Here is a 23,589-nt window from a genome sequence, read left to right on the forward strand (position 1 = left end):
ACATTTGGAGTGATGGCGTCTGTCCTCCCAAGAAACCATTACACGTGATGGAGCCCTGCTTCCCTGGAGATAGCTGAACCCCTGCCTGCCCATGGGGAGTGGTGAATGAATTTCTTGGTTTCCTCTGCTTGCGTGCGTGGCTTTTGCTCTACCTATTAGATTGTCTTTATCTCAAACCATGAGTTTCCTCACTTTTACTCTCCTGATTCTCTCCCCTGTCCCACTGTGGGAGAGTGAGCGAGTGGCTGCGTGGTGCTTAGTTGCTGGCTGGGCTTAAACCATGACACCAGTTACATTAAATTCTTTATTTTAGGGGTCAGCTGAGCAGGGATCTTGCCCTGTAAAGCAGGACTTCTTTTTCAAGCTACTGCTTCTGAATAATTCATACTTCAACACTCTTTGTTCTATATTCATTAATATTCCTTCTCATGTGCACTGAAAAATTAAAAAGCAAATTAAAAAAAATGACAATGTTGGACTGAAAATAGTCCTTTAGCCTATGCAGTGGCTACAATTAAAAAAACTTCAGCAAACAGCATTCTGTTCTACTTGCTACGTGCTCTGGAAGATTCAACACCTACAGTGCAGTAAAGTTTAATCTTTTAAAAAAATCAACTGGTGCAAGAAACTTCAGATAAATCGTTCTGAGCAATATATTGGTTACTATCAGCTTCTATATAACCTGACATCACAGTTACAGTCTTACAGCCTTACGGACACAGATGGGTCTCGTCCATATGGTGCAATGCAATGGTTTCACATCATGCAAAAAACCTCAACCTGTCTTTGAACGAGGTCCTCTGCCCAGGCTGCTTTGCCAGGTCGGAGCATCGCACGGGCCTGCTGTTGGCCCCTGGCTAGTCCAGACAGCTCAGGCTTCTCTGCACTTTACTGTACTGCAGGACAAACGTAATACGTATGTTTACTAGCTGCGTCTTTTTAGATACCATCCGTATCTTCTAAACGAAGTATAATTTACAAGTAAGTATTTGAGGCATCAAGGTAAAACTTTCAGTTCAAACATCCTTCTTCCACATCCAGTTTTTCAAAACTGCTGTAGCGCTACAAATAGATAAACAGCAAATAGTTGGTAGTTTATCAACAGAACCGCTTTCTCATTTCATAGATCAGATTCCTCAAGGTGCAGTTTGACGCAAAAAAAGCCAAAAAGCAAACAAAAAAAGCCGACACCTGAACAGATTATAGCTTATGAAGTTAAATGAATACATTCTGCAACTTAGCATCTAAATCACTAGTCAGATTTTTCCTAGCCAAGACACTCTCCTTGGCAGACACTACTTTGTCTTCCAGTGCAGCGTACGCACCTGACGACCAAGGGCAGGAACGGAGACAGGCCTGAATTTCTTTCATCTGTGAGAGCTGTTATCAGGAAAGTTGTATGATTTGCATTAGACCTTAAGATAACCAGATAAAAAACAAGGTAATGACCAAACACTCGTTATTAATAATTTCTGCCTCACCTGCCTCTGTACAGGGAACTCTATCAGATCTGTGCATATAAACATACTCAGCTGGAGTAATGTGTGGTTGCCCGGTTTTCTTAAAATAACAATTAGCCCAAACCAAATTAATGTAAAATTTTAAGTAAAAGCATTTATTCACAAAGTCCAAAATAGACAACACAGTTACAACAAAGGGTTACAACCCTTACAACAAAGGGTTATCAAATACCAAGGTCTAGAAGGGAGGGGGTGGGGGGGAGTGGGGGCCGCGAACCAACACACCCACCCCCAACCCAACAGAGATATGTGTAAATCAGTATAACAAAGTTAAATATGGAACATCTCTCCCCTTTCACAACTGATTTGCTGCTGCTACACGGTGAACATCAAAGGCTCCAATTTTGCCACACCTTACACATCAGGCTGTAAGACCCAATCTTCTCCCAGAAGTTTGCAAGGGGTTTGCAAGGCATGGACTAATACCACCTCCCTGAAACTTGTTCTAGCCCTCCCTTATCCAGAAGGCACACTAATCACACAGCTTGAATTACAATAAGCCCTGCCTTATGCCTCCTTGAGGCTGTACTGGTTATTAAACCAGAGCTTGTACTGTTAACCTGTGCAGAAGCAATTGATCAACAGCTGTATATTAGACACAATTTCAGCTGGTCCTAAAAGAGATAAAACAACTGTAAGAGAGTTGATACTTGCCAAGACTATCATCGAAACAACCAAGCAGGGTGGTGACAGTGCTTGTGACCCCGCTCAAGCATATTTGCAGCAGGACCCTGAGGCCAGACAAAGCAGGAAACTGTAACATGTGGGTTGGCAAAAGACTACGAGGCACAGGACGGCAAGGCGAGTAAGGCAGAGAATAGCAAGAACCTCCACACTTACAGCCTCAACCTCCCCCATCTCCTGGTCGGAGGAAGCAGGACAGACAGCATGTCCTGCAATGAACAAAGGGAGTCATGATCTTAATGTCGATACTCAACATTAACTTAATGTCATCTTCATGTCAATGTCAATCAGGTGGGGTAGTACCTAGTGATTCATTTGGTTCTTCCTTTTTATATTCTTAAATACATGAATCAAAGGTCATATATCAATATCCATTAAGAAATTCATTTTTCTGTTTCACCCACCACAGAGATGCACGTCGCTATTATACCAAGCAGCAGTTCTCCTGTAAGGAAAGGGAGTTGGCACCATCTTTCATGAAGAAATGATAAAGCTCTCAGCTCTCTCTGAATGCGATTCATTGTGCACGCTCCAGTGTGACATGAGCCTTACGCTGACCTTTATCCCTACCTTAACTGATGTATTAACCGATATACTTGGAACAAGCATTTACATGAGAAAAAACACACATTGCTCTTTAGTCCCTGACTGAAGCCAGGTAATAGCAACACACAGTCTTTTCAGGGACTAATGACTAATGCTTCCTCTTCCAAAAAATCTTTCTCCTAAGGTCTGCAACAATCCTGAACGGAATAACATGTTAACCCCTTCTCAAAAGTGCTGCTTGAGGCTATTTCCAGAGCAAAACATGGACAGATCAGGAAAAGCAATTCCACAATTTACTAAATTTCAGCGAGACTTAGCCCTTGTAGTGAATGAACAGTTTGCCTCTGTATCAAAGCTAGAATTTCACCATCTATTCCTACATGTATCTTACCTTGTTTTTCTTTTAACACATAAAACGTGGCATAAAGCATACGTGGCGTTTCTAATTACAGTTTTCAATTGTGTCCATAGAAAATGATGACAGTTGCTTGAAAAACAAACATATAAAACCCGCAAAAAAAAATCAAGAGGACTTACAGGATCAGTCAGTTCTGGCAAGCTTGCTTGGTAGGTGAGAGGTCTACAGTCACGAGTATTATTCACCAAGACACAAGGAAGGAACATTGGTCCCAAATCATCCCCATCGAGCACATCTACTGTCAGGGTGGTTGTACTTGTCCTTCGCTCATTCAGATTTTGGGCTCGGTCCTGTGGAGCAAATGAGTTCTATTTGGTGAGACTTTCTGAATACAGAATCTACAGAAAAGTTTAAAGCTAAAGCTAAGGGCAACACATATAAGCACTGTAATTATTCAGATTCTAGGAAAGAGCTAATTACAGAAACTCCAGCCTCAGAGCTCCAGCCTTTAATTTCATAAAGGCTCAGAAATACACTTAAGAGGTAAAAGTTTAGCTCTGGAATTAAGATATACTGCGTGACATCTATCACTCAGAAATAATACAGTTCTGAGAAATTAATTTTCAGGAAATGTGTGAAATGAAGATCCATGTCTTGTTAAGTCTATAAAAATGCAGCATATTTGTGCAAGATAAATAGTCCCTCGTGCCTGACTTATAATCCAAACTACACTCTTACGCTGCCTTGTGTAGCTCTATCAAATCCTCTCTGTAAGGAAAAGGACTTTCACGTATAGAAATGAAAAGTATAAGAGTCCCTGGACTGTAATACTCAATCCACCTCTGCGTGCCACAACTTAAGGAAGATTTAGCACTTCCCTTCCCACCTCCCCCGTCCCTGGCAAAAAAACCAAAATCAAACAGCCCCAGGACCGCAAAGACATTGATCTAGGATCTCCAAACTGTATTGCACATGGGAGGCGGGTTTGGCTAGAAAATGAGTTACACTGCTTGTGTTTTAAAGGTTGAGAAGAACACTTCTGTCCACAATAAAGCAGCTACAATGCTGCATGCCAGGAAAGTCTCCATGCTGCATGACAGCTTCTTTTCAATGCAGGGTGATTTGGTTTTGGGGTTTGGTTTTTTTTTTTAAATCTTTGGATACACAAGACACCATTGAGCATTCCAACTTCTTTATTGTTTGCTTTTTTCTTTTCCAGATGGTACAAAATAAAACTACACTTTCCTGAATTCTGGGAACCACCCAGATTCTTTTTAATCACTGAATAACGCACACACTAGCAACAGTTCACCTTTTCTTTCTTCTTTTTCTATCATAGTGAAGAAATAGCATCACTATCCAATGGGGTTTTTTTAAAGTAAAAAATATTTCCATTTTCAGGGAGGAAGTGCTGTGATAGCTTTTCTTTACAAAAACAAAATCTTGTGGAGGAACTATGGGCCATTAGCTAAGTCTTGCCCTCCTACCCTAGGATAACATTGACCGAAAAGAAAAAAAGCAATTTTTTAAAGTATTTCTGCTGTTTAATATCATCTGTATAAGAGGAATAGGTCATCGCTCTAAATCAGATTGGATAAATATTTTTTTTTTCTATTTTGCAGTCCACTCATTTCTTGGATCTGCCTTCCATTTACAGTTACTAAATATGGGAATTTCAGAATTCAACTTTCTTCATGGTCAATGGTGAAAAACAATACAAGCTACAAGGAACAGCCTTCAGCATCAACTAAACTTTTGTACATTCCCCCAACATGCAGATGTGGCGCTTCAGGACATGGTTTAGCGGGCGTGGTGGTGCTGGGTTCATGGTTGGACTTGATGATCTTAGAGGTCTTTTCCAACCTTAATGATTCTGTGAATACGTGCCTTTGAGTCATACTGGATCAAAGCAGATACAGGGTAATTAATTTCACATAGTACTGCCAGGATGCAAGAACAATAAATGATCACTGCTAATGTAATCAGCGGAACAGAAGTATGATTGCATAAGTACGTACAATAGAGAGAATTAAATGCAGCCTGCAATATTTTGTAAAATTAAAAACAAAAAATAAAAGGATGCATAATGTAAACTCCTAGAAAAGCCGGGCTGTAGGGCTTAATTAGAGTCTTTCTTTGAGATCTAGTTTCTCATCTGTGAGCCCTGAAAATTTCTGTGAGCTCAGCTACGTTTGAGAAAACACTTGGCCTCGCAAGACATTTCAGTCACGCAAGCTGTCCCGTTACATATACGCATGATACAGAAGCTATCGGCACAGCTCTAGTCCCAAACCCAGCACCACGAAGGGGAATGACTGACTGTGTAGGGTCGTATATTGAAAGGCATGAAAAAATTAATAGGAGATTGCTTTGTAGTACTGCCAGCGTACATCCCAAGCTGTGCCTTCACCAGTTGCTCCTACAGAGTGACAGGCTTCCCCCTTCACGCGAGGTGTTCGCACTGCCGCACGCCATGCCTTTCTCTTGAAAAACATGACCTGCTCAACTACCCCAGTTACTTTTCTAGGAACGCGGTGTCTCATGAAACTCCCAGCTCTGACATCAAAGGAAAAGAGCTGTGAATACGCAGTGGTGATCTGCGGAATAAATTATTGATAAAACAAGCTGAATCGGTTCTGAGCATTCCCACATTCCTGTTCAACAGATCAGCAAGTTACGTTACCCAGGTAACATGACCGGTTCGAACAGCCATAACACATCTTTAGATATATCCAAGTGCAAAAAGCATCGAAACACCCCCAGAGCCTATCTTCTATTGAGGGAATGCCAAACGTGCCACAAAATACATAGAAAAGTGGAGTGTAAAACGTATCGCACAATGTATCTACAGTTCTGTATCAGAAAGATGACAGTAATATAAAATGCGTGAATTCAGGAGCAAGCTACCCAAGGTTGCTTCAGAGCATTCTCATTTTCCTACAAATGAAGCACTATCACAACAGTAGACAACAGAGGAAAAGTTTTAATTTCCAGTATTATGAGAAAGACAAAAAGGGAAATAAGCTTTCACAGCCCTCAAGGACACCAAAAACTTCTCTGATGACAGACGTATTAGATGGAGTTTAAACATGACTTGTCTTTTCAGTATGCATTATCCACTACCAGCCACTTTGTAAAATTCTCTATATACGCTTGCCATATGACTTGAAAGAAAAATCATCTCTTTGTAGTAAAATGCATTTCGAACCTGAAGAATACAACTAAACTGTATCCATTAAACTCATCTGAGATCAAATTAGCATCGCTAGATTTGATAGAAAATGAATGCTTAGTGACACTAAAATGCACTTTTCTGCATGGGCTGCACATCAAATTTGCAATTTGTTCCTTGTGACAAAAAGGTTGCCTTGTTGCACACACTGAGCAAGCTTTTCTAACCAGTAGTAATATGTCTAAGCTTTCAAGGACCTAGGTAAATCTTAAATAAGACCTTCAGGAGAAGAGAATTATCAGACCTGGTATTTCAGTGAGACTTTTCCTCTCCTTTGAAAAATTTAAATCTGAAAACTAAAACTCCACCTAAATCAGCAGCGTAAATGGCCATTAAGAGATCCATACTTACATTTGCTTGAATAATGACAAAATAACGAGTCTTTTCTTCATAATTTAGTCTTTCCCGTAGAACTACTGCTCCGGACAAAGTGAGAGGAATATCAAAGGTCCTGTTGGAAGTCTGCAAAAGTTAGAACAGTAGAATCAAATTGACCATGCTTCAAAGTTAAAACATGTTTCAGGCCATGACGAGATGACTGACTGGATGGCATACCAAAATTGCATATGCTTCCCAGATCATGGATTTTAAAGCTTTCTGTGCTTTCTCCCCACCCAATTTCTCCATCAGAACCCCCACAATAAATAATCTGTACCTAACAGAACTCTCTCTGATTCTTTGCATATACATTATTACTTCCAATCACCAACTGAAGTCTAAGTATCCTGTTTCTTGCAGATTTGCCATGCTGAATTTGCAGTGGCATGTTCAGAAAAGCTTTCCCTATTTGTCAGCTGAGAACTCAGGTCTTCAGTTTCTACAGTTCGGTTTGCCTTCATCTATTTTTTCTCTCACTATTGTAGAAAGCATCAAGTATTAAAGATTAATTAAATCCACACCAGTGTACTTATATTTTCTTTACACTGGCTGTCATGAGGGCAATGAAGTAGTAAACACGCAGAGAACATCAACACTACACACTGAGGTGCCTGTTCACAGTGGCAGTTATGCACATGTTCATACACTAGTAAATTCAGATTTTAGGTAAATCAGGTGAAATTCCATTTGTCCTGCAGATTTGCTTAAACAGACTCAGACGGCAAAGGTGTGGCATCGAATGGTAGGAGGGTACCGCTGGGTTGCACACACCTTTAAAGGATTCACTTTGACTAATGATCCATTTTGGGAGGGGGATTACAGGCACAGACCCAGGTCTCAGATGTGAGATTTGGTCCTAGTATCAAATTAATCACATTAAAAAAAAAATAAAAAAATCTTCTCACGCTTCAATCTATGTACAATATAGTTAACATTCCAGTAGGTTGAACGTGTAATAGCAATACAACATTCAAAAATCTCTCCACAGAAAAACGCTGCAGAGGTACAGAGTGCTGGTCTTTCCTCAGATAACATAACAAGGCATTTTCTTTCTCCAGAAGTTGAAACATCTGCTTATGTTGTGGTTTGTTTTTCAGCAAATAAGTGATAATAATTGTTAAATTCTCCACGTTGCAGGTATTTGCGGTGTGCAGAAAAACAGGATTGGAAAGTACATCACAGACTCTGCTAAATAACTGGAGACACTGTTTGCTTATGTCTTGAGTATGGCACTCATCTTTTTGGACAAAAAAAAAAGGTAGTTCCCACAGGGAAAAGAATATCAATTGCAGTATTTATACTGAGGTGAAACAGGAAACTAGAACAGACTCTTACTGTTGGATGAAGGCAGAACCAAGCAGGGTTGGGTTCACGGCTTTTGTCCCCCCCTTTCTCTTAATGGTATTTGCACAAACAAGCAAGCAGGCTGTGAACTACGCAACTAATGGGTAACATCTTTGACTGCTCTACAAGATGATGCCGTGGGTGCGCGCATGCGCACATACGTGTGCCACTTCTAATTCACAAGGAAGATTCTCCTCACTGCTTCAGCCCATTTAGCTGTGATTTAAAAGGCCAGAACCAGCTGGAAAAAACTCTTGCAGTTGAGAATCAGCCAAAGCACTCTCAAAAGAACTGTCTTTTCCTTGGCAGATCTTGGCATGAGGATGCACTTAAGTGGAACTGTACAATCTAAACTGCTAGAAAAAGAATCAGCACAATTTCAGCAAAAAACTAACTTCTTCCCAAACTGCTTATATCTGGAGTCCCCTCCTGCTCCAACACAACACAGCACAGCACCGCAATCCTTCAGCGGTGATGTAAAGCTTAACTTCCAGACATAAGTTTGTGCCACAGCTCCTGGAGGCCTCAGATCAACCCTGTGATCCCTCTGCAAACCCCATTTATTTCTGCTGCAACCCAAACTGTAACGCTCCAAGGCAATTAAAAGATGTGCACAGCACCACCATATTTCAATTGCATTTCCATCCGACACTGAAATGAGCCAGCATACACCGGACGTCAGGAATATCAAGTCATTCCTTTGTCAACTGGCTACTCCAAGAGAACAAAACTGGTTCTCCTCTTAGTTCATGTAACAACGTGCATGACAACAAAATGCTTTTGTACAGCAGCCTTCATAATGTAGAACATTCACTGTCCCGTAGTCTTGAATACTGGCCAGCAACTTCAAAATGGGAAAAATCACCAGAATAACAATTCAATTTACTCCCCAAAGCGTTGGTACGTGAAAAATCAGTATAGCAAAAGCATTCTGCATATTCCCTAACTCCAGACAAATGGGAAATGTTTAATTTTGAATCCTCACCAAACACCATGCAATGAATCTCAGTAAAATTAGTTAGTAAGGAGGGCGTCCAGAACTTGTTTTGAGGACGCATTTGTCTTAATAACCTTCAGGTATAAAACAGAGCCCTCAGAGATCTAAACATCCACTCTGCATTAGAAGACAGAATCTTTTTGGCAAGTTAATTGACTTGATACTTAGCTTTTAACAGCTAAGAGAAGTTTTATAGCATTCCTTCACGTGATAGCTACAGCCCAGCCTTATGTCAAGTATGATTCACATTCATCTTTCTATTTGGTTTTATATATCTTCCCAATTAAACAACAAAAAAATTGAATTTCCAGAGTAACACCTCTTGTTTTTACATGGGTTTTTTCAAATGCCTAAATTACTCTCCAATGAAACCTATGAGCTATAATCAGTCCTTTTTCTAAGGCAGAAGACCATGTCATTGGTGCCAAACACTGCGGGCATCTGCATCACACAACACAGTGGGATTCCAGAAGTAGAAAAGTAGGGAGATTTCGCGCTAAACTGTACACATCATTTTTGAGTCTGGTACAATTGTTTCCCAAGTTAAGGAAGAAAATCCACTTGTCGCAGTTATTATGCAGTAACTTTCTGGGAAGTTGACAGCTGAGACAAAGCAGCTTACAATGACAAGAAGTCATCTCTGTCAAGCACACGCACAAAACACACCACTAGGTAAAGCAATGTTATGCACATAAAGGCCATCTACAGATTAAAGAATCGGATTAAATAAATCTGGAATACAAAAATAGTAAGGCAAAGATGCAATAAAGCAACTAGCTACTCCAAAGAAGTTGTTCACACCAGGGAAATCCCTTGCTGTTCTTCACAGCCACTGGGAGACCAAGAACAACTAAGTTTCACTGAGAAAGAGAAGAAAAGAAAGTTTTACAAAATGTTTTTTAACTCTTCCTGTGGCAAAACACCAGACCAAACCACTTAGGCATGCTATCATGTCCTTCCATTGTGCTGAGACGAACCTCTCTGTTGAATTTGAGGCTAAAGCAGTTGTGGAAGATGCTTTTATTTAGAGTGATTTCCCAGGATCCCTTTGAGCAATATAATGCTATGACTTAATAGTAAAATAAACACAAAGCAGCTCTTACATTTCACTGTGGTGCAATATAGTTTAACAGAAATAATATTTTAAGAAGTTTGAATTTTTTATTTGTTTTCAGTATACCAACATATTCAATGTATGCTAAAATGTTCAATTTTTCAAAACACTTTCAATTTTCTAAAGTTATCCGGAAGAAGTATTTTCTCTGTGCTGACATCTTTCATCGTCTTTGGTGAAACAGAAGACGTTATTTGAGCTGGTTTTGTTAAGTACTCTAAGTTAAGGGTACAAAAAAACAGTGGAGAGAAAAATTCAAAGCCTGGGTTTTTTTTTTTTTTGCGAATTTGGAACTGCTTGTCTGTTCCTGTCACTCCTTCCTGCCTTCTGTTTAGTTTTCAAGTATTTGTGGTAGCAGAACAGCATTTATTTATAACGCTTCCGTTATGCAGTTAGAAGATATCAGCATAACATTTTAGTACTCACTATTTCCATAGAAATTCCTTGCCTTTTTTAAGAAGTTTAGGAGAGAAACTCTTCAGTCATACATACTGCCAGCACAAAAAACAGCCCAGAATGTAACATGATGAACCCACACATCATGCACTAGTAATTTTACTCATTTAAGTAGTCTCACTGAAGTGTCATAACTCAAGAGACCGCTCAAGTCTGTGCAATTTAATCTCTAAAGAATGACTGCAAATGTTTAAAAAATTAAATCATTCCAAATATACATAACATATAAAGGCAGAAAATCCCCGACCTTCCAAAAAGCTAACCTCATAATTCCACTTAAAGACGTTGCCTCTCTGCAAAACAATGCTCCTCAAAAAAGATTGTGGCTTAAGGTGCTGCAAAGTCTCTCAGGAAACCATCTCTGTCCTAAAAATATGTAGCTCTAGTAAGTACATCTTATGCCTCAGCACGTAGCTATGCAAAAATGAACAATTACCCCAGTGAAAAGTAAAAAAGTAGGGCCTTGTATCATTAGTTCACACTGATTTCTTCCTTGATACTGTCACTATTCTACAAAATTGTACCTCCTAAAAAGTATAAGCCCTAAGTATAATTCAGTAGATACTTAAACTCTCATTGACTTAAATGGAAACAGGACCGAAGTCTTTATGAGGTGTACAGCTTAAATGGTGCAAACTGAATCAGAACTTGTGTGCCTACGCTTTTAATTAAACTGAAAATCAGATTGCTCTATTCCCACAAAACTATTTCTGCTCAAATTCCCCTTAAGTAGGGAGTTTCAGTAAGAGATTTTTTGTTTCCCCCCACTTGAACATCTATGTCATCTTTGGGATGAATACATAATCAGGTTACCCTGCTTAACAAATTACCACACCAGCTGATCCACAGTAACTGTGCTCTTAACCCATGGCAAAAGAGCTTAGTTCAAAAAAAGGATTGCTAAAATTACTTTGAATTTGCTACGAAAACGTGGATGAGCACTTCACACAAATCGCCCATGTGCAAAACCTTGTTATAATAGAGAAATTCACACCCTAAAAGAAAAGAAAAAAATCCCGAAAAAGAAAATCTGACCCTGAAGAGAATTTATTTTAATACTTTTAAGTTTTTTGTCTCTAAAACTATGTGTTTGCAAAGATAATACGTAGGGATCAGTAGTAGTTTATTTTAACAATATATATCCCTGTTTTTAAAATGGCGATCTTTATATGAGTGGCTCCATGAGAAAAGTCAGAATGTCCCTTGGGAAAGTAACTTGGCCTTGCCTATGAATACTTCTTAGCCATGAATCTATTAGGTATAAATGTGTAGGAGTAAATACAACTACCTATCATGGACTGAAAAGGCATGCCAAAAGCAAGATGAAGTGTGCAAACAACGCTGGAGAAGACAGGAGATTATTAACGACTGACACTGAAGTAATCCAGCTGCTAACAGCATGGCAATGGAAGGGAAGGTAAACTCAGCTGTGTTTACAGGGCAAGCAAGGCTCATAGGCAGAGAGGATACTCTACGTCATGAAGGAAAGCATTTTTTAATCAACTCCAATAGCAACCTCTTGTTCATTTGCTGCTTCAAGGGGGGGGTGGGGGGGGGTGATATACGCACGCCTCCCTGGAAAAAAAAAGCAAGCTAAATGCATTTATTTACCTTGTCATTAGGATTGTACTGGATGACATATTCTATCTGGCCGTTCGGACCATCATCAATGTCAGTAGCACCATTGTTTCCAGAAAATCCTGTAAAGATGGTTGTTCCAACTGGAGTTAACTGCAAGAACAGAGACAGACAGATAACCATTAAAACCTCAGGGTATACAGGAAACAAAGAACTCTGTGCAAAGTTTTTTGGTTCGCCCCCCCCCCGCCCCATAGCTCTGGTCTATAATGCAAGGTTGATGTTCTCTCCTCCACTTTGCTTGGCCTGGAACCTCACGTATGAGCAACTACTTAGACACAACGTGCTCAGACTCTACTTTAACTGATACCACGTGTGACAGAGAGAGGGAAACCAATTTCCATTTTTATCCCACAGATCAACTGCACCAGGACAGAACCCCATTTGTTTAAAAAAAACCAAACAAAACCCTACATTTAAAAAGTCTTAAAATGGAAAGAATTAATGAAATAAATATAAATAATTAAAACAAAAAACCAAACCACTTTTTCCAACTCGGGAAGGAAAATAAAGATGAGCTGCAAAAGTAAATACAACTTATTTAACACTGTCTTCATGACAACGTGAATAGCGCCAGATAAATATTATTACATGCAAATACAGGCGCCCAGAGAGCTTTATGGCTTTAAACAAATGCAAGAATGACATTGTGTCTCCAATATTTTGTTGGCAGTGATTGAATACCCATAAAATTATATTTTGAAAATGAATCAATTTATCATTATCCTAGCATAGATAAATAGCATGAAATCAAGACTCATTGAGACCAAGGACAGAAGTCCAACTGATTTCTTGGGAGTCATCATTTCTGAATTTTAATATTCAGAAAACTTTGAGAGTAATCAACCCAAAAGGGAAAAACAAACTGACAAACACTTCTGGATTCAACACAGACATTGCTCCTAGCCATGCTTCCTGCTGCTACTCTCATCACACCCAAATTTTTGGCCCTTTAATTCACAGAGCCTCACTGACCCCTCTTTCTTTCCTCCAAATTTTGCATTAAGTTGTTGCACATCTTTAAACCTGTAGGGTGTAAATAGGTTTGAAATGCTGTGAGAAGGTGGCAAAGGACAAAGACTCATTCAAGCATTTGTTGCAAATGTGGATGCTATTTCATTTTCGTATTTTGTACTTCATACCATAAAGGAAATGATTAACTGGCCTTTTCCTCCTATAGTCATAATTCCTGGTCTTGTTTTATTTATAAAGCTGCTAATTACTTGAAGAGTTTAATGGCTGACAGTTCTCAGAAATATTTTTCAGGGCTGAGAATACTGAATCTTTAAAAGGAAAGACACCAATTCAAAGCCTTTTTAATGATAAAATGGCTGGGGCTTAATTCACAATACTTAATGCCACGATAACAAAGTACGTTTGTGTTTTGCTACAAACTTGACTTGCTTACTACTGGTACAGATAGTAGCGGTGTCACATGCGGGTACAAGGAAGTTGACTGTTCCCTCCTGCCTACTAATTGCGAGATAATTACCCCACAGAGGGTGTCTGCCTTGTAGCTCTGGTACAGCACCAGCCTTTCAAGAATTCAGGGGAGCAAACATCTGAGAAAAATGAGCCTTGCCTGACAGTATGCCATCAGAGTCAACCGTCATAAAGCAACGACGATAACTTACTGGTTAACGACAGAGTGCATGTGTAGGGGAGAAGGGGCTTTCTCACGTTTTTGTAAGGGGACAGAAGACCAAAGCAACCTGGAAACCCACCTGGAAAATTTACAGGAGGGTTTGTAGTTTCCCCACACCCACCCAGGTGCCCTCACAGCCCCCTCCTCAACAGCACAGGGGAGGAAAATCAGGTGAACATGCTCGAGGGCCGAGACAGGGAGACCACTTACCCCTTCCCCTCCCGGGCAGAACACTCAACTAGGAGAAAATTAACGTACTACCAATTAAAAACACATTTGGATGGTGACAAACGAAGACAAACCAGCAACTTCCCCTATCCCACCCTTTTCCTCAAGGATCAGCTTCACTCCTGACTCCTCCTCACAACATTTTCCTCATCCCTCACTGCCGCACAGCATCTTCCCCTTTCTCAGCTCCGCTTCCCTGAGGCGCCGTGGGCGTGGCTGGGCTGTGCCCTGTGCTGGGGCCCTTGGAACCGGCCGGAACCGGCCAGAACCGGCCCAGGGCAGCCCCGGACTCTCCTCACAGATACCCCTCAGCCCCCCCTGCCAGGCACAGGCACCCAGTACAACACCGAATAAAAGCGTTTAACCAATTAATCATTGGTTAAATGATACAGTCTTGTTAGCGGAAAGAGCAAGGCCCCGCGCCAGCTTGTCAGGGGTCGGCACATGCTGGAAACCTCCCACACTTCTGGTGTCCAAACAGAAGCAAGCCGCAGTGCGCCCAGACGAAGCGGCGAGGAGCAGCTTTGAAGACGCCATGTGTGTAGCAGGCTGGGAAGCGGGGCGCAGAACACGCTGTCGAACACCAGGCTCCTCACCCAAGGCGCTCCGTTAGCCCACCGGCACGTTCCTCAGCGCTCGCTGCAAAGCAGCGCCCCCCACGCAGCACCTGCGGGCGGCTGTCACGCCAGCAGGCTCTCGGGAGAGAGGTTACCGCTGGAAATCAAACGACAGACCTCTCTCAAAAAAATCCCGTCAACAAGAGAACAGCTCACGAGCACAGACACACCCGAGGAGGTGTTTGTGCTGCTCCCGCCAGCTGGACGCTGTAACGCCGGGTCCTGCAAAGGGAGAGGCAGAGCTCCAGTGCAACGTCCCAGCCGATGAGACTGCCCTAACCGGGAACCGCCGCGGCCGCCAAGAGGCTGGACCTGCACAAGTGCAGACGCGGCACTTCGGGACATGGTTTACCGGGCATGGCAGTGTTGGGTTGACGGTTGGACTCTGCGATCTCGGAGGTCTTTTCCAACCTTAAAGAATCATAGAATCAAAGTGCTCACAGCTGAAGGATGCCGAGAGCTGCGTTGCTTTCAGAAGCACGTGAACGCTTGGCTTCCATTGAATTCAGCCAGCAGCTCTGCTTGGCAATAGTTATTTGCTCTGTTTCATGGAGAGCAGCTGTATGGGGTCCTGACAGGGTGCTGATAAATGACGAGTAACATAAAAAGGCTCCAGCACTCTAAAGCACATCATTAAGCGTTAACAAAGGAGACAGTTGTAAAAATGAAATAGCAGTAAATGCCAGAATTACAACTGCATGCTCTTACAGTAAAAGTCAAAAGCTAAAGTCTTGGATTTAGCGTACTACATCCAAAATAACTGGCTGCAGATGTGCAGACCTTGATGAACCTAATACACAGGTTTCCATTTTATCTACATTTTCTTTTATGCAATACAAATGATATTAGAAAGGACGCTGAAAAAAAGTCCCCCACCACTTTCTGAAAGTTAGGAAAAAATTAACTCAATTCACTCAACTTTCCAGCCTGCCCGAGATCTCACATCAGAGATTACTGCAGCCTTTGGAAAAATTCAGATGAGCTCTTAACCAAATGTCTCAAACTCCACTTCTAATCATTTGAGAGAAGCGCTCGGCTTTCAGAGCCACACAATATTTTTACGCCGAGATCTCAACATTGCGATGGTTTACCATTAGCCAGCAATATCACTTTTACCCACAATTTGTGAAGTTCTTCTAACAGATTGCTGTCAACATTGACTTTATTGTTGGAACAATAAGGATGAACTCAGTTCACCTTATAAAATATGACTACATATATATAGTGTTTGTATACACATATATATAGTGTTCTCTATCAACATAAATAATCCCACTGTTCTTGTTCAAATAAGAATTACTTATTATGTGAACAGCCCGTGAAGGACTGCACTCCTACAAAGACAGACCAGTAGCATGAGAATGAAAGGCATGTTTTTCTAGTGAATATTATGGAGGTATCTAAGACTCGTATCCAAAAGCTAAAAGAGGAGGCGGAAAGGCTGGGTTGGATCTCACACGGATATAAAATGGGTATGCCATTTCAATACACGGCATGTGCAAGCAGAACAAACCGGTTAATCAGATGTTTGGCACTGGTGAAAAGCAGAACATCAAGATGCTTTTGTATTATACGCTATACAATATACCTGAATTCTCAAAGCAGTGCTCAAATTCATTCTTTAGTAGATGCACATGCTCTCTGGACAGTAAAGACTTATCTAGAGCTCAGACCACCCCCCACCATTGCTATGTCAACCTATAGCAGAGAGATTCTGCACAGCACCCATTTTCCACAGTTTCCAATGCAGTTCATTCTCTGAAAAATCTTCTACCACGAAGTCTTCTGGGAGATGGGGGAGCTGGAAAGATGTCTACAGAGGGGTTTCCGGCCCCTTTGCTTTGCTGCCTTTCAGAAGGACCCAAAAATGGCTCCAGAAAGTGCTGCTTGAACTATCTCTACAGCTCCACTGGTCTCCTTCCCATTTGACATGCCTGCTTCACTTGGAGAGGAGTTTTGTTTCTCCATATTAAACTTTAGTACCTCCTACAGAAAGGGCCTGAAGTTCTGTAGTCACCTGTAGTAAACTGTTTGACCACGCTGAGTGTCTTACCTTACGCGAGATAAAATGTTAGTAATTGTAAAGAAAAAAAAATGGTATCAGTGTTAGTGACAGTGTGAGGATAATAATCTCTGTGGGAATTCAATGTGGTGAAAAAGAACCACGACGACAAGAAACAAGTAAGGGTTCAAAACAACACAATTAAACAAATAAAGAGGAAATGCACACAAATAAATCTTCTTCTTCCACAGTCAACAGCTGTAATGCTTAAAAATTTCCTTCAACATGATTTATGCCTGTTAGAAGTCTAGATGCAGACAGGAACATTCAACACTTCCATAAAACATTTTGAAAATAAATTTTCCTATTATTGCCTATTTACAAAGTTAAAAATGAATAATTTTTCACAGTGGCCCCAAGCAGCAAAGCAAAGTAAGAGTTACAGTTAATCATTCTGACCTAATATTCTTTTGATGATGCCTACCTGCAGAGATTAATTATTTCAATACCACATGGAAAAAGATATGAATAATTACACCAGAAGAAGTGATAATTCAGCACAAGTTATAATTCTCAACAGCCCAAAGCCAATGTTTTAAGACGACTGAAGTTAAAGCAGCACACTCATTTTGCAAAGGTTTCCCATTTCTGCCAACTTAAGGCGGAACCCCTCCCCCGTATCTAAAACCCAAAAAACAAACCAACTCTAAAATTTTCATTTACAAGCAGCTGTAAGGCTATGTATGTTCAATAAAGTAATACTGACTTCAAACAGTATTCTAGTAACTCTACTACCATTTCCAAACAAGACCTGCTATTAAATGCTCCTGAGCTTACCAACACCTCCATACGACTCGGGTAAGGCTCATGTGAAAAAATAACAGAAGAAAGTCAGTCTTATAAAACCCAGACAATGCAGAATTAGACTTGTATTTAGCTGAGAGAAAATTTAAGATAAGTTGTGTTTAACACAAAACACAGACAAGCACAACTGCGCCTCAGCAGTACAAGATTTTAGTTTCCAGCCCCTGTATTAGGTTATACGCATGTAAAATCCTTGTGGCAATACTACAGATTTGCCTGTAGAGCGTTAACTGAGTTGCATGATTTTCTGAATTTCAACTTAACTATAGAACTTTGTTTTAATATACTGCAATAACTCGTATCTTTAAGTCACTAATATGCATGGTCAAATTTAGCCTCAGGCTAATGTCATTTTGTCAGGATTTTTTTCTAAATGAATAACGATGTGACATTTTCATATAAATAAAAAAATATGACACACAAAGGAAATAACCCTGCAGAGTATTTCTAATTATCATGAAAATGCTAACATCAACCTTAGCACATTTTTACTTTTATGAGGAGATTCATAATGCTGTGGATAGCAGCTGGATTTGCTTTTGGCTGAGACACTCACGTTCTCTGTCTTGAAAAAGCATTAGAAAGGGAAAAGGGAAACTTGCTCCTAAATGGTAGCAGCCTTCTAAAGGGCTTCTGCACTTGTGCTGCACTAAGGTCTCGGTGATGCCGGAGCCTGCTACGGATTGAGACAGCGGTCCCAGCCTTGCAAGCACAGATACCCAAGCAGCAAGGGAGAAAGAAGGAGGAAAAAAAAAAAAAAAAAAGGACAAAAATACAGACAAAACCCCAAAACCACACACTCTTTACAGGGCACTGGGCCACCTGCGACATGAAGAGCCCATTTCTGCCCTAGTGCTCGCTCAGACTCTGTGGTGTGCTATGCACTGCAGCAGCAGCCCAAGAGTGATGATCAGCTTAGTTACTCCACATGTCGGAACAGCACTACTCAAGAGTTGTCTGAATTACGCCCATCCACAAGAAGGGCCGGAAGGAGGATCCTGGGAATTACAGGCCTGTCAGCCTGACCTCTGTACCAGGAAAGATTATGGAGAGGTTCCTTTCGATGGCCCTCACGGGGCATGTGCAGGACAACCAAGAGATCAGGCCCAGCCAGCATGGGTTCATGACAGGCAGGTCCTGCTTGACCAACCTGATCTCCTTCTACAACCAGGTGACCTGCCTAGTGGATGAGGGAAAGGCTGTGGATGTTGTCTACCTGGATTTTAGTAAGGCCAACAGCGTCCTGGCCTGTATCAGCACTAGTGTGGCCAGCAGGAGCAGGGCAGTGATCGTGTCCCTGTACGCGGCACTGGTGAGGCCGCACCTTGAATCCTGTGTTCAGTGTTGGGCCCCTCACTCCAAGAAGGACGTTGAGGTGCTGGAGCGTGTCCAGAGAAGGGCAAGGAAGCTGGTGAGGGGTCTGGAGCACAAGTCTGATGAGGAGCGGCTGAGGGAACTGGGGTTGTTCAGTCTGGAGAAGAGGAGGCTGAGGGGAGCCCTCATCGCTCTCTACAACTACCTGAAAGGGGGTTGTGGTGAGGTGGGGGTTGGTCTCTTCTCCCAAGTAACCAGCGATAGAATGAGAGAAAATGGCCTCAAGTTGATCCCGGGGAGGTAGGAAAAATTTCTTTATGGAGAGAGTGGTCAAGCATTGGAACAGGCTGCCCAGGGAGGTGGTGGAGTCACCATCCCTGGAGGTGTTCAAAAAACGTGTGGATGTGGCACCTGGGGACGTGGTTTAGTGGGCATGGTGGTGTTGGGTTGATGGTTGGACTTGATGATCTTGGAGGTCTTTTCCAACCTTAGTGATTCTGTGATTCTCTTAAATACATTTTATAACCCAGACAATTATAAGCAGTCAATAGTTTAATTCCAATCTCACTTTCTTGACAATAGCTTATGCACAAAATGCCAGTTAATCTTAAGGAGACGGCTATTTTGTGTCCGCATTAGCCCGCTGCTATGACTATTGAGGACCAGAGAGACTGGAGACTATTTATACATATACATGCAAGCGTGCACATAAACATGTATGTGCACACATACACATGTAGGGCATTTCCTTTGCTCGTTCCTCCTCCCACCCCCCCCACCCCCAACCAAGCAGGGTGGGTTTTTTCCTATTAACCAGTTAGCTATTTCATTTATAAATGCTCATATAATAACACTTTGCATAAAGAGCACATAGTTATTTTAGGGAAACATTCCATTTTACACTTTATCCTAAGAAGCTAAAACTTAAAACCAATTTTTAACTGTAACTTAATACAAACACCAGCACTGCCCGTCAAAGCTAAGCCATCAAATCAAACAGACTTTGCTCCAAAAACAAAACAAAACAAAAAGATTATTGCAATTTTTGCCCAGGATTTCCTTACAGTAGACGTATACAGGAAGCATGATGCCTTTGGGAGAGAGTACACCTACAAAGCGCAAACACTGTCAAGCTGGTTAGCACAGGAGTTGTAAATCCAACGCTTACTGTGTACGTGCAGCTGGATTAAGTATTACGTGTGGAAAGTCCACCTAATGTTTTGCGCGAGGACCAGTGACCAGAGCACGGTTATAAAGCCACGGCGCGTGTGTTCTTCACCCCACGTAGGACAGCCAGAGGGAGGCACGGCAGCTGGCAGGAGAAACTGCCAAGTACAACCCTGTAAAGCGCCTGAACAAAGTCCTCAAATGGACACCGATGAAATTTCTTGGCTAGAAAAACCAGGAGGTATTTGTGATGCTCACGTGTACAGTAGCTGCAAATCATAAAATCTACTTGTCCGTTGATTTGCTTTATATAACTTATGTACGAGATATTTTGGTACTTTTTAGTTTACAAGCAAACTGAAGCCAGAAGACCAGAGGCAATCAAAAACCTAACCACAAAACCCTCATACCAGTGCATTCCTTAAGTTAAATTCACTAGAGGCAGTGCCAATTACTAGCAGAATAAACTATCATTAAAAAACGCAATCACTCACTAAAACCTTTGAGAGAGTCAGATGCTTTGTGAACCTTTTTTTGGTTAATTAATGAGACCATTAACCCACTGGGTACTGCTGAAGGGCACAAGTGGTGCCATGTCAGAAGCTGTAAGTCTAACAGTGACAAAATGAAACAAAGCAGCTAATTAAATCAGGACTGGAACTGGTGGAAAGAGCAACATTGCATCTTGCCCAATAGTAATGCAAATAAATGACTGCACATACTTGCAACATCGCTAGATTTCTTAAAATAAGTGATTTTAAATGGTGCATTTTTCACTCAGTCTTTTGGACTTCTTTCTAATTATGGAAAATCCTTGCTTCCCTAATATTACAGCACTGACATACTACCTGCTTTCAGCTTTACTGCAATAATTATGCAGGTCTTGGAAGTCATCTGGGACCAGCATCACAGCCTCTACAGGCGCTTGAGACTATGTTTACGCTGCCTTTACTCAGGACCAAAAGCACTTCTGCAACAGGTCTGCAAAAACATAGGAATTACAATTACCAAGTAAAGGCCAACTTGAAAACAATTTGAAGGCATAAGGAGGACTTTGCTGGTGCTCATACAGATGGTATTTTGTGACCTGCAAGTTCTGGTCATAAGAAACGTCGGCAGATGGGATGGCTGAAAATTCGTCTGCAGAGAAACGACATCAATGTAAAAGTCGTCGCCAGTCAAGAGACCAGTAAGTTTGAACAACCTGTATATCCTTATCTCAACGTCAGCTCTCGACTCAAAAATAACGCGTGGGCTTTGGGTTTTCTCCTCCATACTTCTGGCTTAATTAGGCCTAAACTCATCAACCGACTCTCCCATTCCTCTCCTGGGACCTAAGAGATCTCCTGCACATCACTGCACGCTTGGTCCCTTGCGCAATGTAGCGATGGTAACGATATGCAGATGCACTGAAAGGCTGAATCTCCCAAACACACAAAACACGACAGTTTTTCTGGAGCAGCAGATCAATTCTACTAAAATCAAACAACATGAAAGCAGTCACGCTCCTTCACAGAAAAAATCCACCCAAAACCAAACCCCAACAGGGACGCAACGCACACTACATATTCAACCGCTTTGTTTTCTTAAATGCAACTATAACTCTTCTAACCTTTACCTGCAGAAGACTGACCCATCTTTCCATTCTCCTCTTAGTTTCAAGTCCGGACATTTCCACTTCTGCATGTAACATCCCACTTCCACTTCTCATCACTAAAGCCCCAGGATACTAACTTACTGAAAACACAGATCCTTTGTACTGCTTATTCGCAGATTATTCAACGCCTAGCAAAAATAAAAAACTTAACTGTAAAGTGAAATGAAGTTGTATCAGCTCAAGAAAGAAATCAAATTTTTCCTTCAAATAATATGGAGAAGTCCAGCCCACAGCTCTCTATTTCATAAAAAGATCAAGCAAAAGAACTCCTTTCACAGACATAGTTTAATAAAGAGAAACAAAAAACCAAAACTGCACTTTGCCAAGCTTCAATATTGGTAATAAAACCTTTTGAACTATTTGTTTTTCAGAAATACATTTTTTTTTACTTCCAGGTTTCTTGACACGACTGCATAATGCAGTAAAACATTTTGTAAATTTAACAGACTTCAGTGCTTCACTCACTGAGACATAGCTTTAGATTCCAGTGTCTTCTGCCATACTACAAGCATCCTGATGAGAAGCGTGCTTGTCATCTTACTCAGTAAGAAAAAAAACGAAGAACAGCTTACATGCTAAAAGCTCAGGTATACTGTCTATGCTGCATTTTTCCAAAGCGACACAAAGGGAGGAGAGTTCCAGACAGCTGAATTTACAGGGTTTTCAAACGAGAAGTGAAAGAACTGAAACGTGACATTTAGCAACGATACCACACAAAAGAGAAAAAAAGGTAAGCGGTTCTGACCTCATTTACTGCCACATAGTACCGCTGCTGCTGGAACCGAGGCGAGTTATCGTTCCTGTCTCTCACCACAATCCGTACTTCATGGTTGATAACGGTGCCAACCTTTTTGTTAACACACTGGACTTGCACCACAATGGACTGAATAGACATCGGTGGCTGTAAGTGAAAATACATTTTTGTAATACATACTCAAAATCTGAACTAACAGTTAAATTTCCCGCTGATGTTAATACGGCTCAGGTTCACTGATAGCCCATCAGCCTGCATGTGCTGTGTTTAATGCTCTATGTCTGGATTAAAAAGCTTCTCTGAGAGCGTCCTGGCTACAACTCATGCTGGCAATATTTCACGTAGACTTACATGTCTCAAAGCTGTATTTTGCAGCCCGAGCTTTGCCAGCTGTATGTGCTAACACAGAAATAAAAATCCCCAGCACGATTAGCCCTTCACGCTTCCCTTGAGAACAACAACAAGAAAAAAAGCACATCTTTTGAACATCATCTGATTATTAAAAGATACCTAGAAAACATGAAACATTTTAACGTTTGGTTTATTAATGTTGGAATTGAAAGGTCAAGTCAAAAATAAATTCAGTATGCTATCGCTTACATTTACCAAGGAATTTAGAAACAACTTGGTTACCTTCAAGTGTAGACAATCCAAAGTCCTGTTGTTTTTACTCCAGTGAACATCATAATATTCAAATAAAATAACTCCCAAACTTGATGAACGGGTAAAGACATTCAAGCTGGAAAGGCTATTGCTACTTACCTGAGTTAATAAAACAATTCTAAGAAGAACAAAGGAAGAGGCACCTTTGGTTGAAATGGGACTTCAGAAAGACTGCTACGGAAATACAGCATTCCTGCACGACTTCTATTCACAACGTTCCTACCACGGCAAGTGCTGGTTTGCATAGCTGAAGCAACAGTCGGGCACGTGTAAACTACTGACAGCAAGTCCATTTTGATTTTGTATCTAACACTCAGCAGAGAGCGAGCAAGTATGGGAAGGGACAAAATGAAAACATTCTATAGTCATTAACCTCAAAGTCTTCAAGAGAATAAACAACTAAAAATGTAG

At 41.1% G+C, this 23,589-nt stretch overlaps 1 protein-coding gene across 4 annotated transcripts in view; it reads right to left on the minus strand.

Moving 5' to 3' along the window:
* The window catches only part of PCDH15 (protocadherin related 15), a gene marked incomplete at its 3' end in the record, with an annotated part of 380,126 nt that overhangs the window by 250,110 nt on the left and 106,427 nt on the right, over positions 1–23,589 (minus strand). For all 4 annotated transcript variants that reach the window (XM_082002568.1, XM_082002565.1, XM_082002567.1 and 1 more), the window contains 4 exons: positions 22,507–22,662; positions 12,241–12,360; positions 6,692–6,802; positions 3,288–3,458 (listed from right to left, as the gene is read on the minus strand). In XM_082002568.1, the coding sequence (XP_081858694.1) occupies positions 3,288–3,458; positions 6,692–6,802; positions 12,241–12,360; positions 22,507–22,662 (558 nt within the window). The remainder of the gene's footprint in view (positions 1–3,287; positions 3,459–6,691; positions 6,803–12,240; positions 12,361–22,506; positions 22,663–23,589) is intronic.

The sequence above is a fragment of the Phaethon aethereus genome (assembly GCF_964289735.1).
Source record: "Phaethon aethereus genome assembly, chromosome: 7".
NCBI classification, from domain to species: domain Eukaryota; kingdom Metazoa; phylum Chordata; class Aves; order Phaethontiformes; family Phaethontidae; genus Phaethon; species Phaethon aethereus.